Genomic DNA, 18955 nt, shown 5'->3' on the forward strand with positions numbered 1-18955 from the left:
CGGATTCACAATTGTCCGTGCAAAATCTACGTGTGCCACAAAAACATCAGAAACAGCAAGTGAAAGTGCTGCTGCTTAATTTGGGTCATAACAAATGACGGGCTACAAATTACTGTAGTCTGACAGCACACACATAACTTTCCAAAGCCAACGTTTCTCCAAACAGGTGTCTCTTGCTTAAACAGTCCTTGCACTTGAGGTTTCACCTCACAGCCACATCAAAGGGCCTTAACACGATCGCTTGGTCGACTCCATTCTGTCTCCTAGCTCCCCATTGTATCACTTGTCTGTTTGCTAGACAGGAAAGAGGCCTGCATTGACGATCCCATCCGCCATGTCTTTTACACTAACCTACACTGGTTCAGAAACCAAACGGTTTTTGTGAATTTTAGTACCGCCTGCTGCCTCTGGCTGAAAGAAGCTGCACCCATACATGGCTGCCAACGGTAGGCATAAAGTCAAAGTTTTCATGGCGGCAGGGTTGCCAGTCACACTGGGCCGGCGCCAAACTCAACTGACACCTAAATGTTAATGCAATGTGGCAAGCTTACAAGCTGGAAATGCTGAAGAACATGTTCTGTCAATCGGTGGTGAAGGGGCGAGGGAGGGAAATGGGTAGGCTGCATAACAGAGAAATTTCAATCCGCCTTTTGCATTGCGCCGTGGCACCACCTTAGTGGGTTCCGCGAGAAACAATATGTACAGCGTCGGGGCCCCGCGGGACGCAGAGGCATGTTGCAAGAAGCGAGCTGAAATGGGTTTGTGCATTTGTCAGTCGTAATTTTCGTTTTGTGTGAGTGGCCGCTTGTTGGACAGAATTCCTAGGCCGGCAATGACTCTGGTGCGACTTACAACTGCAAGTCGTCGAAATATGATGACGGGATTTCGTGCAGCTACACCGACAAAACCAGTCACCGTGCGATGTGCCTCTGAACGAATACATCGCACCGTAACGCAATTGACACAGCGCCTATGCTTGTATTCCTGTTATTCATATTTATTCGTACCGAATACGAGTCCAAACATGCTCCGGAAGTTGAAATGCACGAACGTGAGCACTCGCCAGCCACCCAAATCAAGTTTAAGCTGGGGTCGATTCCGCTCAATGGAGGTTAGTCGTATCGTATGTAGCAGCCGAGTTCATGCATTTGCCACTGTTAGACCTGCACTGAACGTATGCTAATAGGATGATAAAAACTGCTTTTATAGCTGAGTCTTGACCACAGTGGCCATAGCTCTTTGAAGGGGCGACACTGCGCCCAGAGTATTTAAGCAACGCAAGAACGGTGCATTTGTTTACATCGGCACGTGTACGGCCACTGCTCTCTGTTCGCTTCAAGTAGAGTAGAAACCATGCACCGCTCACATGAAATAATCAGGAAATGTTCAAAGCATATATGAACCCTTATCTTGCACATATCAGAAGCGATCACACTGAGACGAGAAGGCATGAACGTCTCGGTCACATCGAAAACGGCGACAACGACCACCTGTCCGCACTGGCACTCGAAAATGCCGATGCCTGCCGTACTTGCGTGACAACGAGCAGTGTTGTTGCTTACGATGCAGTATCGAAAGGGCCATCACTTGTTGCCTGTTTAGCATAAGAGGCAAACTGTGTTTTCGGTAACTACTAAATCTGGCAGCATAAAAATACACTATTCGTAGTTGTACTTCGTTCATGGAAGCGCCAGCGACTGCGACCGACAGCCTTCGTTCAAGAACGGTGCCTGTACCGCGGTATTAGCACTGCGCTGTGTCGCCGCTTCCCACTCTGTGTGTGCATCGTACTATGCTAAGAGTGGTTCGCTTCAAGTATACTTCAGGTCCACCGGTAGCGGACGAACTCGTAAGCTGTATTATGCCTAATGAAGCTGCCTGAACGAGATCAACACAGCCTCAAATTTGATGTGGAGGGCTGTAACTCGTGCATATCAGCGTCGAAAGCACGTTTTGACTCAATTTGAGCGTCAATAAATACATACACGAGCGCATTTGCGGCGATATTCACATTGTCGGTGCGATGTTCTCACTCAGCGGCCGCTTGCACGGCGATCAGCACACTGGTTTTGTCGGCATCGTCGGCACAAAAGCTTATCACACTATGATCACTCGCTGTCGTCGGTCGCGTCGTCGGTCACTTCTTCGTCATACTTGTATGACAATATAGGTCTCCCACTGGCACAGTATCACAATTACAGCCGGCCGGGCGTAGGCGCCGGCGTGAGGTCGCCTTCTGACCGACATCGGTGTCGTGTCGGCATATATTGCGATGTACCGGACGTTAACAGAACATCGCTGTGAACAGCTGAAGTTTCTACTGAAACACAGTGCAAATACTGCGTCGTATACCGGCACAGCGCCGACAATAAAGACTTTGCGTCCTCGACGACTATGCTGCATACGTGTGCGTCGTCAGCTGCACGAACCACCGACGCCGTACAAAACGTTTTCGGTGCTCGCCGCTAGGGTACAGCGCATGCGCACTCGGGACATGCAAAAGGCGCATTGGGGAGGGCACGTGACCAGTAGCCCCCCCCCTTGGTCACGTGACCAGGTGGTATCAGTGAATGATTCTGTTGGCGAAAAAACAAACAAAAAAACAACGCAACTGAACAAACAGTATTTCCTTTTTGTGTAAATGCATCGTAATTAACTGTTTTGCTATCAGTGATTGACTACAATCGACCATTTATAAACAGGATATGTTATACCACGGAAGGGAGTACTATCGTATGTTCACAGAGGTTGTGCCCATCTTGTACACCTGAGTCCTTTTTTCATTATGTAATAAAAAGATGCTCTGGACACCTTGTAGTACTATCATATCGCACTTAAATGGCCCCTTACCTGATCTGGCCTTTTTTGAGCTGACAAGTGCAGTGCATACAATACGCGCTCACGATCGTGCCAGCTAAGAATTCCATTGCTACGCGCCGTGGAAAGAGCTGAAATTTCGAACTAAACGCAGTTTGCCCTCGCCGGCGCCGTGCTCCAAGACGAGGGGGGGGAGAGGGGGTGACGTACATCAGCAAGTGTGCCTACGTACATGTATATGCTGTGATGTCGCTCATGTTGACATGTGACACTTCGAGAATTATTGAAGGCAACATCTGCTATTTGTGTAATTTGTGGCTTCAATAGAAGAATTAAAGTTTAGAGAAATAATAAAACACACAAACCGAATGCCTGCGTGTCTTTTACTTCGTACAGCAGCAAGTGAGACGTACTTCCGTTTCGTCTGCTTGTGCCCATGTCGTGCAGTCGCGCGCGATCATGCTCTGTGATCTGCTTGTGTCTCCCTCAGTGTTCGTATAACTTCACGCGATCCTACAGCTCCGGTATGGGAGAATGCAGGGAAGGAATTTCACCTGCGAAGGTTAGACGGGGGCAACTGGAGAGAAAGTGTAAGTTGGCAGTGATGCTCGCCTCCTGAAATCATGGCTTCACGGCACTGAAATATTTCTATCGCAGCTATTAATGAACCAATTTGAAAAATTCTTGCGGTAGAACGCTCCCTAGAGGGCAAATATAACTTGCAGCGTATAACCAAAATTTCCTATGTGGCCTGGTGAGGGTCCCTTTAAGCTAGATTGAATACTTGTCTTCAGTGCTTTTTAAAGGGCAATACATTTTGACAACACAGCTCATCTTGAAGAATGGGCGTCGCACACAAGCGGGGACCACACACCTCTCCTTTCCTGCCTCCGGGCATCCGACTTGGAGCTCTGCTTGGACAGCCTGGGTTTCGCCACCTTCTCGCCACTCTTCTTGGTGTCCATGGAGGATTGTGTCTTGCTGCTACCCTCGGACAACCTCCGCTGCTCTCCGTGCTTGCTGTGGCTCCTCTTTGAAGAGTCGCTTGATGAATCACGATGACGCTTGCTTTCGGATTCTCTCTGAGGTGTTCGAGGAAATGCCTGCACCATTGCACAGGAGTGCCTTTCTTAGGCAACTACTGTGCTTACACTATAGCCACGTTTGCTTATTTGTTATAACCAGAAAAGAGAAATGTGTGATGCCCTTCCATTGTACAGTGCCCCACCAATTAAATTGCATATTTATTGGCCCCTCACAATCGCGTGATCATTCATGAATGCTAGAAGCACCAAAAGGCATTAACCATCAGGAAAAGGCATCACTACGAAATTGCAGCCCCAGTCTTTGACTAAATCGGTTTAGGCTGGCAAAGCATTTATTTCAAATTTTCAAAACTTCATTTGGCAAAATAATAATAATAATAATAATAATAATAATAATAATAATAATAATAATAATAATAATAATAATAATAATAAAGGTGGTTATTACCAGAGATAATGAACGTAGTACCTTGGTTCCTTAAATTTCGCGCTGAAATCTCAATGCTGGAATGAAAGTGTGACGTCACAGATCTCAAAGTATTTTCTCGTATTTGGGTCCATTTGGCCCGAGGAAAAGTTCTAAAAATTTGTAGCTGACACAGGTCTCAGGAGTATTTACAGGACAGCTAACCACCATAAAGTTGAGTCATTGGCTAAGTTACAATGCAATGTAGTCCTGCTTTAGAAGTAAACAACTATCCCTAAACACTCGCCGAGACATTGCCCTGTTAATACTGTTTCACAAATTCATTCATTCCACTCGAGCACCGACATGCTTGAAACGACCCTACTCCACGTCACACAGGCTTCATAATCATTTCAGCTATGCCCGCATTCACGGTACTACTCAAGCATTCCAATACTCTGCCCTTCCTCGTGCCGTCAGGTTTTGGAATTCTCTCCCGGATACCATCGCATGCCTGTCCAACCATGATTCATTCCGTGACGCCTTGATAGACTATATGTGTAATAAAATGTGAAATTTCATGATTGTCGCACCACGCATTCTTGTAATTTCACTACGATCTTGCACCTTATTGTAGCGACGGTACAGTTATGTCGCCGTGTTTACTGCTATATTACTATGTCGGGTTAGTACTCCGGTTGAGGATCCGGTTGTGTTATGTCAATTGATTCTGTTTTATGTATGTCAAATATTCTATGCATTTTCTGTGTGCTTTCTATGTACTGCCCCCCTTACTCAATGCCTCAATTGAGGCCTGTAAGGCATTTTTAAATAAATAAATAAATAAATCAGTGCAGATGCTGTTAAAATTTATAATGAGCTAGTGTGGTAACCTTAGGACAGCATCAACACCTGTGTTTTGTTCTTGAAGTGTTTTTTGGCTTACCTAGGAGTGCCCTTTTTGCTATTGTAGAAGCATAATTTACTGACGCAGCTCAAGCTGTTGGACATTCTTTTCACATAGTTAAAACATTTTGTTAAGCAATGTTGCCGTATATACTCGTGTAATGGCTCCACCCGTGTAAAAGCCGCACCAAGAACTTCGTAAAAAAAAAATCTCCCCCAAAATATATTTCAAAATTATCCGCGTATAAGCCGCGCCCTTCATTTTTGTGAAGGCTGACAGTGTTATCTGTTGTGTGGTGTGAGAATTCCGGAGCTTTTTTTTTTTTTTTTTTTAAAGTCGGTGGAAAAACAAGGCAGCCATGCCGAGTTTTTGGCACCTCCAGGTAGCAAAAGTACAGCCTCCGAGGTTTAGCGGCTGCCTCCGGGATGCTGCCGTCGCTGGTCTGTGGGGCGTCACCATTTAATCTAGCCAGCAGGTGACGCGCTACGGGAATAGCCACAGCCAGTACAAGCGAGTACTGTAGTTCAGTAAAGGCAAGTACCACCAAAAATATTTACGAAAAAAAAAAAAAAAAGTCTTTCTTCGTGTAATGGCCACAAGCCTGGATTTTTACTCTAAATCTCGGGGAGAAAAAACAACCTTCGGACATTGCACGAGTATATATGGTAATTCCCATAACATGAAACTTTTGAATTGCCAGAAAAGTTCGAAGAAATCTCAGAAATGTGGGAGAAAGAAGAAAGGCTTACCACACTGCCTTTCTGATCACTGGGCATCTTTTCAATATTAATTCCCTTCAGAGTCTTGACGATCCCATCGTAGAAGATTACAGTGTACAATTCTGGAACAAGAAAAAAACTAACCGTCACACTTCTAACACATGCACGCACATCTTTTAGCAACACTGTGCATGCTTGTATTGCGAAAACAAACACATGCACACATACGCAATATATCCACGGCAGAATGAGGAATAGTGTACATACCTTCTTCTTTTACTTCCAGTATTTTTGCAGGGTACTTCCTGCGGTCACCCCACCTTGCTAGCACCTCCTCTCCTTTCTTGTATTCCTGTCAAAAAATTACATGTAAAATGTTTCAGTACAAGTAAATTCTCATCACTAAAGTACCCATCTATGTTAAATTAGAAGTTGAAAGTATAAAAAGTCGCCATATGAATATCCCTTGACATACTTAATTCTTCTTATTCTGTCATGACACTCACCACAGTCTCACACACGCCGACAATAAAGTATTTTAGCATCGAGTTACCATTATACTCTCACCGATACTGCCAACTGCACATTACTAACCAGTCTAGTCTAACATTTCTTCTTGCTGTCATTTTGATACAAAATATACAAACAAATACAAAAGCAATGTAAACGTGCTAGATAGGAAACGAAAATTGCAAAAATAAGAAAGAGGGGCAGATGAATAATGCAAAAGTGAGCACTGTAAACAAGTTTCAGGGGCCACTGTTGGCAGTTTTAAAGTGTGCAAGTAGCACATTTTGTTCAGACTAGAATAGGAAGAAGGGCAAGTTTTGATATTTCGTTGTACCTTCGTGCCAGTTGTGTGCTTGTTTACAGACACATTTCTACGGCACAGTTGCAGGTGACGACAGACACCTTTCGTAACAATATAAGGCTTTCAGGAAGAGGCGTGCCACCATAATACAAGGCAGTGCTCCAATAACGAGTTAACAGAGAGAATGAAGTCGGCAGATTCGTGCTCACCGATTTTTTGGAACGGTGCTTCTTCACTTCCTTGCGCGTGTGAAGGTTAGCTGCAAGCCGCAGCCGTGGACTATCCATGGGGAGCCATTCATCATAGCGAGAACTCCAACCCTCGAAGTGGATGAGCACATCGCCATCCTCTTCATCAACACTCACAACCTTAGCAGCATACCTGCAACATAATAAGAGTGCCAAGGTACACATCAGGAAAGCTCAGCCACATCACTATGGTTTCTAACGGGGTGAGTAGACCAATATGGACGAACAGGTGGATAGCCACCTCAAAAGCCCAAATTCAGAAAAAGCCTAAACCTTCCAGGAACGATCAACTATGGGCGAACAAGAGGAGCCTCAGCCTAATGTTTCCACACAGGGATTTGCGTATGTCAGGGCAAGAACTGTTTTCCTTGGCAGGGTTTATATAGCTCCCTCTGCCCAAGGGAAAGGAGCTTAAGTGGGGACAAAAGAGCAAAGGATGGATTAGTTGTGATACTGATATCCAAAGCTTTGGCTTATCTGAACTGAGAAAGCAAAGCTGTGTCGAAGAGTGAAAACCCTATGTAACCACAGAGTCCCCAATTTTGTTATACAGAGGTTGTAACCAGATGCCGTCACGGAAGCAGAAAGTCTTGTTCATGAGCTGGAGTGCATTTCAGCTTTTCAACAGCAGACTTAGTTCTGCTGTATAACATTTCCAGCATCAATGCTGCAGTGGGGTTTAGCAGACTCCAAAACACGCAACAGAATTTGTGCAACCCAGCAATGATAAACACAGGCAAGCACTGGAAATCCCCGAGAAGCCATTGTTTACATTTACCATCAAAGGTGAACACAACCAAATTATTTTTTTGAAGATCCAGATAGACTAACTTAATTAACTATTCACTTTCCATGTTATGTTTTCGTACAGTTATTTAGGAATTGGGTAAACGTGTTAGAAACAGATGGGGGAAAATAAAATACATCCCAATACTAGCTGCCATCAAGATTTACAAGCCACTTCGTACTAAGTTATAATGATAACAGTATTTGTCTTGCTCTCGCGTTTTTGAAAAGTCCTGTGGATCAATAACTCAGGGGCCATACTTTGCAAAAACATTTCACTTTCCATCTTTTTCGCGCTTCTTTATTGATTAGGAGCTGCTGTGTTATTGATCCTCATCATGACAGATGGATGAATTTATGTAAAGTGAAATAAGAATGTAAAGTGAAATAGACTTGCAAACGACAGGCCCAGGTTGCTTGAAAATTTGGTTAGGTGAAAGGCCTCATGAGCATGCAAATATAAATTGAATGATAATTTTTTGGATAAAAAAGTTTTCCTGAATGCCAAGATGCCCTCCTCGGCACCACTACATCCCCAAAGAATAAAGGACAAACGAATGAGGAATTTTGACTCTGACAGAGCAGTGAGCCTATTCGTATCTACATCTAGAAAGCAGAACTGGTGGCCATGGTTCTTGACACTTCCAGACATGCTAGTAGTTTGGATACTGCTGTACAACACCACTTTGACATGAACTGAAATACTGTACAGCTTGTGCAAGGGCTGCACCCCCAACTTGGCAGCCCAAAATCTGTAGAGAAAAAAATTTCCAACGGAGAAACAATTGTGTTCGGTACCCAGACGCAACGCGCACACATAGACGAATTTTCATGCATTGTGTACTTTCGTGTGCCACTACTTCGACATCTAGTATTTGGTCCTCTGTGACGGACGCATCTCGTCGAAATTGTGAAAAAGAAGTGCGGCCCTTACACGAGTTTACACGGTGCCCGATGGTTTAATATGTAGCAATAATGACAGTAATACAATGAAGTATAGTCTGCCGTTACAACATGATGCATAGAAATTACTAGCTGCTACCGTTTGAAGAATGTGCTGGAATGCACAGTGGCCCGGCTACAAAAACCAGACTACAATGTAGCCCGTCCATTGAACAATTAGGCAGCGGATATTGCAACCATTTCCTCGGCATCTGCAAGTGAAACTTGTATGCCTTCTGCAGCCGTCCACAGTTAGTGTTGTTTGAGGTGCAAAATCAATGAGGAAAATTAGTTTTAAACTACCTCATCATCTTTCCTCTTGCAGCCGTGAAGTGACAGTAACAAACAAATGTTTCGGTAATACACATATCACTGTACGAATTATCTTGAAAAAGTGAAGAATCTTCTTACAGCATGCTAAAGTTAATCATCATGCAAATGTCAATCATTCCTATTTTGTGTACTTGCATGCTAAGCTTAGCAAAGAGCAAGACAAATGTGCGCAGCCAATGTACTATCCTGTTCAGTTTAAAGTGCAACAAGGGCCATATTCTGAAACGTTCCACTTCGACGATATTTCGCTTTCGCGCGCGCTGAATGGCTGGTTCAGCAAAACTGAATGACGTCGGGCTCAAACAGCCAATCAGCTCATCCAACAGCCAATCAGCGCACGCCTGAAAGCGAAAAGCAAAATATCGCCTAAGTGGAACGTTTCAGAATACGTCCCCAAATGTCCTGCTGTTTACAGCTATGAACTTCACCACTTTCTGGCACAAGCATGCATGTTCTAGTAATACGAGGCAACATACGCATTTTCTTTGGTAATCTTAAGTTCAGCTGCAGGAGCAGATTTGTAAGGTATGATTTACTACTTTTGAATGGATGAGATACAATCAGTCTAAGCAAAGCACTATGCTACCTGGCTCTGAACTTACTTGCCTTCCAGATGTGCTATCAAGAAAGAAAACTTAACCTTCCAAAAATGAATTCCCACTTCCATGCTGTTAACATGTTACTGCCGGCGTTTGCTTTGCTCACGACGATCATCGGCGTACGACTTTAACATGAATAAATGCTCAGCTTATACTTTCGCTGTCTACTGTGTTTGATTACATTAGTGTCTATGTACACTATTTTCACACGCTATACTATATTAAATTTCGATTAACTGACGTTATAGAAATTGCAGTACAGAGAGACCAAGTCTTTGAAACCCGTACGGCCAATCCCTTACTCTGTGAAACCATCGGGCTACCCACAGAGGACACAAGCGTGCCTCACGAGAATGGCCAGCAAAATAGCCTTCGCATTCGAAACATTGTAACAATTAATAAATACCTCACCTCGCAAGCTAATTGTTCAGGAATAGCGCTAAGAGGAGCACCGTTAAATGATAACCAGGCGCGAACACAAACACTAACGTCGATTAAAGGAGACAAACAGTGCAACACCTACTATGGAACAAGCTCGTCGTCTTTGTCGAGTTTAGTGTTAGCAGCGCCAGAGGACGAGGTGCAGGCATCGCCTTGTGATATAGCGTAGTACTACATTACACTTGGCTAACAAGCTATTCTGCCAAAACCTGTTTTCTTTCGCACATTTCCATTTTCTTGCTTCTACTGCGCGATGGCAGATAAGGTGCAGCGAAAAAGCTGGTCACAGCAGCTCACCATTTGTCCTGGAAATCTCTCGCCTCAACACGAGTCCCAGGAGCGTAAACTGGCACAGCACGGGAACGCCTCCGCTTGTGGCCACTGGTGCTGCCGGCGCCGCTCTCGGCATCCAACTCCGATTTGTCGTTCGAAGTTTCGGCGCACCAATTCTTGTTCACCTCATCTTCGCTTCGGCTCTCACACTGACGGGACTGTTCGTTGCCGATATTTTTGTCCACAGAAACGTCGCCTTCAGGAATACAAGCCCCTTGTTTCGCATCCTCATCCAAAGCAGAGGCTGTCGGCACGTTCGCATCGTGCTCGGCGCGCGGGCTTTCCGACACCACGCTATTGGGCGCCTTGGTACAGTCGCCGCTACCGTCGTCACTTTGATCGCTGTGTCGTGTCGAGTTGTCGTTGCTATCCAGTGTGTTTTCCCCGACAGCTTCGTTCGCCGTGTCGTCAGTGCAGAACTGGCTTGACGCATCCGACGAACGGCTTTCCTCCATGTTTTCTGCGGCACTGCCGGCGCTGGACTCCGTAAGGAGCCCCAGGCGGCCAGAAAACTGAGGAGCGACGCTTTCAGTGCTCTCGACGAACCCGTGATTAGCATCGCACGACGATTCTTCCATCATATTGAGGCGCCGTTGACGTCCGTCCAACTACACAACAAACGAAGCCACCTGTCAGTCACAGTGACATTGTATCATAACGGCGCACAGACAAGAGCGCAACACGAAGAAGCTGTAAGGCGTTATGTATCCGGCAAGAAGTGCTTCTTTGGTCGGCTATCCGTAAGAGATCCGTACGGGAAGTAACTCATCAAAGTCGGCATTACTCCGGTACACAACGTGGTGCGCACTAACGGTCATTTGGTGTTGTACAGCACCGACGTCTTCCAACGCGAAAGTTGGTCAATAATCGTTAAGGTTCTTGTCAATAACTTACACTTGACAAAACAAATGGTGCGCACTAAAGTCAACCACAAGATCCGACAGCTCGCGCTGAGCAAGACACGCACGGACGACGGAATACCGCCATGACAGAATAGACGCAATTTTTGCGTTTCATCAATCACGTATCATTACGCAACGACTACTAAATGAAATGTAATGAGTTCTTAAAACAAGTCATTGCTAAATTAAATAAAAATAAAATTAATAGTTTATAAAATACTTGTTGAAAGGTTGTTAATTGTTTTGTTAGAGTGCAACATAGAAAATGCGAAACTGTTCGCTCATTACGGGCTCATCTCGCAATGTGCTATCACGTGGTTATTCTAGTGCGGTTTTTTTTCCTGGTGAGGTTGGTTCGTAAACAAATTTTGCCTTCGTGACTTTGTATATGTGCTTGCTATCACCGTGCGTGAATTGCCCCAACTAGAACTCGAATGCGACTAGTAAAGGAAGACTTACTGGCTTGGTGAGCGGTTATGATTCTTGTGTTATCCTTCTTTAAGCCTAATTCACTTAGTGGCCTTGGCACCAAGCAGGCGTCAACAAATATCGTCATTCTGAATGCATCACTGTCGTTACTGTTTTGACAGCAATGTTTGCCTTTTAGACTCGTGTACTTGTTATTGTTTAACCTCAAACTGCGTTGATGTGTGCTATCAAACTTGATCAGACACTCAGAGGAATGACGTTTTTGTCACTTTGCGTTGTGTTCGTTGCCGATCTTTGTACTACGTAGGTACGTTGCCGAAGTTCCAGCACCGTTTGTGTGGTGTCTATCAGCAGACACTACTGCTATGACTTCAAAAACAGCTTCATCAGACGATCGCACCAACACTCGACGAAATCGAGCCACTGTAGCGTCTGTAACTTCTCTACTATGACACCTGTACGCAATTTCGATGTATACACGGAAGTGTTGTGGAAATCCCAAGTTCTCTTGCGGCAGCGCTCGCCCTTAACTCAAATGCTTAGAAGACCAAACTTTCATGCTGTAGAGGTGGAGATGCTCGTTTATAGATCCGTGGTTGCACAACAACGTATGACACGACCGGGCTGACTGGTTATGGATGACTACTTTCGATAAGGTGTATTCGCAAACATTCGTTATTGTCAGAGTACTATTTACACTGATTGAGTTTCGATAAGCAACTTGTATTTCTCCATCTATCCGCGGCGCTGTAAAAGCGCGTGCCGTTTTTTTTACTCGCGGCGTGATAAGGGAAGCGCATGGTCGGTGATCATTTGCTGCGGCTGTTTAGAGCAGCGTAAAACAGTTGTATTTCTCTGTTTTTACGCGTGAGTATATATGTATAGTCTCGTCGTCATTGTTTTCGGGTCTGCTAGTATTGTCTTTTCGTGAACGCTGCTAGACGCGGCAAGAAAGGATGAATCATACGAAAGGTGCATAATGCTAATATCAAGAGCTTGTGGGCCATTTAAATGATTGAGGTCGAGTGGCGGGGCCAGTCTAGTTTCACAGCAACAACTGCATTCTCAGCATTCGATGCAAACAACATTCGTCATTTGTGCCAATTAATTTTAGCCAGAATGATGTGAGCACAGAACCTTGCAGTGCAATGTAAAATGTGTAAAATATCAGCTGTAAGTTGTTCCATTGGGCTGGAAGTTTCGGCAAGAACCATCTCGCAGGTTGTTGAATCAATGTTCAAGCCGTCTTCAAAATGGAAGCTTTTGAACTATATGGTCTGAGAATTAGTCCACTGTGCAAAAAAACATGGGGAGTCTTTAATTCTGCTGGCACAACGTGATGTAAAAAAGGTTAGTGTAGGCAAGAACCATGTCATGGCCCTCTAAACAATTTTCAAGCCACCTACAAAATTGCAGCATTTGAACTATATGATCTGAAAGTTAGTAGAACTGTGCCAAGAAACAAGGGAGTCTTACCATCTACCATTACTCGGATAATGTTCGTAGCGCAAGAACATGGGGTAGCGCTCTGTCCTGACTGTTCTCTCTTCCCTATGTACTTGCACTACGAACATCGTAGTAATAGGAGTCTTAATTCCACTGGTACAAAGTTATGTAAAGGAAGTTAGTGAAAGACATACTTGGGAATACTGTTCTTGCAATACATGGGCTGGTGCTTTCATTAGAGTGTGCTCTGTAACTGTTGGACATTTCTCCGACCTTTTACCTATGTCATATATATGCCACTGTTAAGAAATGGCTTTTGTGCTTGAAGTCATTCAAATGCTGAAAGAGTCATTGCTGGGCCGGTATTTTGTAGCGATGACTTTGAAGTAATAATGTCTTTTTGCGCTTATCGTGCTTTGTCAGTGGTCAGAGCGACGGTCCGCTCGCGTTATCAACGGGATCAGCCGGCCGTGAGCGGTGGATGATAAGGCTATTCCGAAATAAGTCATAAGACATCGCTACAAAATCGCGGCCCTGATGTGCTTACTAATCGTGACGTCTTTCTTCCTTTCTGCTGTGACATTGTGGCTCTGTACACAAAGGCAAAAAGTGGCTCAAAGGGATACTAAAGAGAAAAATAACTTGAGCAGTATTAGTAAATAACCACTCTTACCATGGGAAGAGGCTTGTTAAGCCAGAAAAGATGCATTGACAAAAGGCAGGTGGCAATGCAACCTTGAAGTTCCCGTGCCAGCACGTCATAATGTGGTGCATCTTGGCCACGGTCTGCTCAAGCCTTGTTCAAATTTTTTAGTTAAAGCTGGACTACATTGTATAAAGACTGAACTTAGCAAGATACAGGAACCTTACTGAGTAACACCAAAATATTAAAAAAATATTATGGGGTTGTGTGAATAGTGATTTTTGAGGCCGAATCGAATATAGAATTCTTTTTAAATTGTTTTCTAATAATGAATAGCCGTTATCACAATTAATATAAAACGATGTTCACATCCCAGTATTCTTAATTTTTTTCATTGCATAATACGCTATGAAGCATTGTTTTATTAGAAGCACAAATCGAGCATTAGGAGCAAACAAGTAGTTTCTTCGCATGCACAGGGCTTTTCAGAAAGTGCAAATGTTCACTTTACAGCCTGTAAAGTAGGGGTACCTAAGTGACATAGCCTGCTCCACTACGCAAGTTCTGGTGTTTTATGGCTATACTATGCCCATGAGGGGCGAAAATTTACCACATAGAATGTACTTTTGCTCCAATTTTATGTTTATTTGGGGGCAGTAGACGGAAGACATTCGAAAAGTATTAGAAAAATATTCGCATTTACGAATAGTGACTGTTCAATTTGAGAGCTTCGAATATTTGCACACCCCTAAAAAAATACTTCGAAATCTGTGATGCCACACTCATTGAGGCCCATGGTCGCTGCAATGGGGTTATGGAGCAGAAATAAGAAAATGGAACTGCGATCTTAATTTTCTCTTGTAAAAGAAAAAAAAGTTCTCTGGTTTTACGATCCAAGACCAATATCCGATTATGAGGCATGTCGTAATGGGGGACTTTGATTAATTTTGGCCACCTGATGATTCTTTTAATGTGCACCTAAGGTGTTTGTACACTATCGTTTTTACATTTCGCCCCCATTGAAATGCGGCTGCTGTGGCCAGGATCAAATCCACGACCTTGAGCCCAGCAGCGGAACGCCATAGCCACTGGGCTACTGCGGCAGGTCTTCTAATAATCAACCTGGCAATAAGTAAAAAGGGTGCTGACTACTGAAGAAAGTGAAAAAAAAAAAAAAAAAAAACTTTATTTTCTTCTGTGTTCGGTGACCTTTTTACTTGTCATGATCCTTCCAGACGGGCTTCCATCAAAACTTCCACTTTAGTAATCAAGCTCTTACTGCAAAATTAACGAAAGTAGAACTTTGAAAGGGCTGTTTTTGTGATGTTAGTTGAATCATTATGCAGCTATGAGCAATTGCAACATACAGCAGTGCAAGAGGAGTTTAGACCTGTGTAGCCTGTTGTACTGTGTCCTTTGCAATAGGGCCAGGTGCCAATTAAAAGTTTTAAGCCGAATAATCACAGCCCTTCAATTGATTAGTTCATCAAGTCATCGGATTTCTAAATTTTCGCACATAAGCTTTGAAGAAAAAAACAATCATGCTATTTTATTTAAAGAGACAGTTGCCTTTAGTATCATGTCCGCAACACCTTGATTGTTGTTGCTTATTAAATGATGAGCAAGTATTTAATAAACAAGATGCCGTTGTGCGAAAAAACCTAATGATCAATTTGATAAACAGCCTTGATTGAGTACATATTCAAGCATATAAAGCACTATGACAATATATTCAGAAGTTTGGACAAAAGCCACCCATGGGCATACTACAGTTAAGGCGGAGGGATAAGTCATCAAGTGAATAGCCTAACTGTAGCTCAACTTATTAATCCCCACCCCTTAGATACATGCATACAGGAGTCTTCTTAGAACACTTCGTCTTTGGTTCCGTTCCTTGCTTTTCAGCAAGTGACCTGTGGACGTCAATGCTGACACGTTGCCTGATATTGCTCATGTCACCTCAGCAATTTAATTGTGATTAAAGCATTAATAGGGAATAATCAAAGCTTAATTGATAATATTGCTCAGCCCTGTGGATAAACCCTTTGCCAAACCTGGAGTTCAGCTGCCATGCATGATAGCTCCTTAATTACGGGGTTGGGACATGTTCTTGAGGCAATAATTAGGTGCAGCACTTGTTGCTGACAAGGTGAACATTGTTGTATCTCTGACTGGCCATGCGGAGCGGCAGCCAGCGCAAGCAAACACGACGACAGTAGCCGAACGAAGATCACTAATCGATTAGTGGCGGGAATATATACAAACTAGAGGCCACCAGTGGCGCCCTCCAGTACAACATTGTAACACTATAACATCCCCCCCCCCCCCCCCCCAATGAAAATGAGCCACAATGGCGGCTCATTAAACTGCCTTCAAAATGACAAATCACATTTCATAGTCTGCGAACCGTGAAGGTTGCCTTCTCTCTCGGGTTGATCGTCGCAGGGTTGCTGGTGATTCGTTTCTTGCTGGTGATGCTTGACCCGCGCTTTCTGCTTGTGACAGTCCTGTTGTGGTCTGAGGTGGTTCAAGGGAGTTGCGTGTGTCGTCGAACTCAAAGTTTGCGGTGGCAGCAGGAAGAAACTTAATATCGTGCTCCCCAGGGTACGGCACTAACCGTTCCCGGTTCCACGTGCGGCCATCTTCCAGTTCGTAGGTGTCCTGGTGCCGTTGCCTAACCACAGTCAAGGGCTGGGAATATCTTACAGCACCTTTGGGAATGTTCCCTGGCAACTTGACTCGTACTCGCTGGCCCGGATGAAGTGCCGCATGCTTGGCAACTCATCGCCTATCCACATGCTTGGCAACTCGTCGCCTATTGCCTGCTGATGTTTGGCCACTCTGTGACGCAGCGCTTGCAACTCTATGTCTGGCCTCTGGAAGAACTGAATACCTGAAGCTCCGACTAAATCCAGTTTAGTTATTGGGTGACGACCATGCAGAAGCAGAGCAGGTTTTTCACCTGTCGTCGCGTGTGGGGTGCACCGGTATACTCCAAGGTACTCCGTGATGGCATCCCTTAAGGGCTGCCTTTCTTGCAAGCACACCTGGACGTAATCTTTAAGCACACGATTAAATCGCTCGATCTGTCCATTTGCTTGGGGATAGTAGATAGCGGAAAAAATTATGCTTTATCCCTCTTTTTCCAGGAATTGTTCAAGCTCGACTGATGTAAATTGAGGCCCATGGTCGCTCACAAGTTCTTCGGGGTAGCCCTCTCTGCTGAATACACTGCGCAAAAATGATACAACGTTAGAAGACATGACTTTCGCTGTGAAGCAGACTTCTGGCCATTTGCTAAAGCAGTCATTTAGCGTGATGGCAAACTGGGTATCTGTGGGTGCATATGCAAATGGGCCAACTATATCAATGCCTATTTTCTTCCAAGGACCTGAAGGGAACTCTACCGGCTGTAAAGGCGGCACTACCGGTCGCGCCGATTTGTCCACGGACTGACAGACAGTGCAAGACTGAATCAGGTGTTCCACCTGTCTTTCCATTCCTGGCCACCAGTACTTCTCATGCAACCGTTGTTTGGTCCGTGAAATACCTGGGTGCGACTCATGTGCTGCTTCCAGTAGACATCCAGTCAGAGCTGCGGGAACGACAAACTGCTCGCAACGAAGAAGCCCCCCTGCGACTGACAGCTTGTCTCTGATGCGATGAAACGGATGTGCACCAGGGGGCAAATCCTTACTTGGAGGCCAAGACGAGGTGGTCCACCGGATGACGTCCTGCAGCAACCGATCCTGCGAAGTTTCAGCAATGAATTCTTCATGGGTTATGCACGACGAAACAACGCACACTAGGCATCAGACTCTTCTGGCTCCATGTGTCCCGCGCGTGCAGATTGGGGTATTCTTGACTGCGCATCCGCCACAACGTTTTCAGTGCCCTTCTGAAATTCTATAGTGTAGTTGTAATCAAGTAACCTAGCATGCCATCTTGCAATTCTGAAGGGTCTGCGACCCACCCCCTTAGTGGTCAACAGTTACCAGGGCCTGGTGATCTGTATGCAAAGTAAACGAACGGCCCCATAAGTACACACGCCAATGCTCGCAGGCCCAGACACATGCCAAAGCTTCAAGCTCACAAGTCGAATGCTTTTTTTCCGCGTCTGTCAGTCTCCTGGAAGCAAAGGCTACAGAAACCAAATCGTGACCACGCCGCTGCTGCAGTACTGCTCCGAGGCCAATTGCGGAAGCATCAGTTGTAACGATGGTCTGCAAGGCAGGGTCAAACAGCTGCAAGCATCTGCCCGACAAGAAACGACGCACTTCGTCAAAACAAGTTTGGCACTTTGAATCCCACTTGAACTCGGAGTCCTTCCGCAGCAACTTGCGGAGAGGGTCGACCATCTCGGCGTATAGTGGAATGAACTTAGCATAATAGCCAGTCGTTCCAAGAAAGGAGCGTAACGTTGCCTTGTCTGTCGGCGCAGGCCGACAGACAGTAATAGTTGTGTGTGCTCAGGTTGAACTCAGTCTCAAACTTGCTCCCATCTTCCGTCCAATATTTCGTAAATTCCTAATGTGTATACAATCACCCCAAAACTATCACTCACCCTCAAAGCTGCTAAAAGAACTGCACATGTCGTGCATTGTGGGCAGGATTCTGCAAGTGAGTGATCTTGCCCTTGCTGTTGCGGGGAATAGATTTTGCTTCAAATACAGCTCGCTTTGCATACTAAAGCAGCCCAACTGCTAAGGGCAATTGACTTTGAGGTTTTGTGAAGGATGCATAGTGAATGATGCTCATGTCACAGTGGCAAGGTGTAAGGACATTCTTAAGCACTAATCTACGCAGTGAATGTTCTAAAGCTTTTCTTGGCTATACCCGTGAATTATTTGAGGATAGAGCAGATATCTGCAAGAAGAAACTACCTGGCTTATGCACTAGCAAATAGGGTGAGACTGAATGAAGCCTCCTAGTTTCCAAGTTATATGGTGAATACTGTAAATGAGCTGATTTTATGAGAGACTCATTTTCTCAAACTGTCTGCACTCTGCATATAATTCGCTTCCAAAATTCTTTGCATTGTATGTTGCATTCCACAACTGTGGCACTGTATGTTCCTCCATATTGTGAAATTGAATCTTTACAAATAATTCTGGAGCTTTAAATAGCTTGCTTAGAGGGCAAGACAT

At 44.6% G+C, this 18955-nt stretch overlaps 2 protein-coding genes across 3 annotated transcripts in view; one reads left to right on the top strand and one right to left on the bottom strand.

Moving 5' to 3' along the window:
• LOC119440617 (PHD finger protein 20) overlaps window positions 1–11397 on the bottom strand; it is a 43536-nt gene extending 32139 nt beyond the window's left edge. The window contains exons 1-5 of the mRNA XM_049662986.1: window positions 10353–11397; window positions 6916–7087; window positions 6163–6247; window positions 5926–6017; window positions 3692–3920 (exon numbers count right to left, since the gene is read on the bottom strand). Of these exons, the coding sequence (XP_049518943.1) occupies window positions 3692–3920; window positions 5926–6017; window positions 6163–6247; window positions 6916–7087; window positions 10353–10969 (1195 nt within the window). The 5' untranslated portion in view covers window positions 10970–11397. The remainder of the gene's footprint in view (window positions 1–3691; window positions 3921–5925; window positions 6018–6162; window positions 6248–6915; window positions 7088–10352) is intronic.
• A 188-nt stretch (window positions 11398–11585) lies between these two features.
• LOC119442303 (E3 ubiquitin-protein ligase RNF13) overlaps window positions 11586–18955 on the top strand; it is a 37781-nt gene continuing 30411 nt past the window's right edge. Inside the window, exon 1 of one of the 2 annotated variants that reach the window (XM_037707134.2) lies at window positions 11586–11756. The gene's annotated coding sequence lies outside the window, so the exon portion shown is untranslated. The remainder of the gene's footprint in view (window positions 11757–18955) is intronic. The other variant, XM_037707135.2, reaches the window with a different exon arrangement.

The sequence above is a fragment of the Dermacentor silvarum genome, chromosome 2, assembly GCF_013339745.2.
Source record: "Dermacentor silvarum isolate Dsil-2018 chromosome 2, BIME_Dsil_1.4, whole genome shotgun sequence".
In the NCBI taxonomy this organism is placed as follows: domain Eukaryota; kingdom Metazoa; phylum Arthropoda; class Arachnida; order Ixodida; family Ixodidae; genus Dermacentor; species Dermacentor silvarum.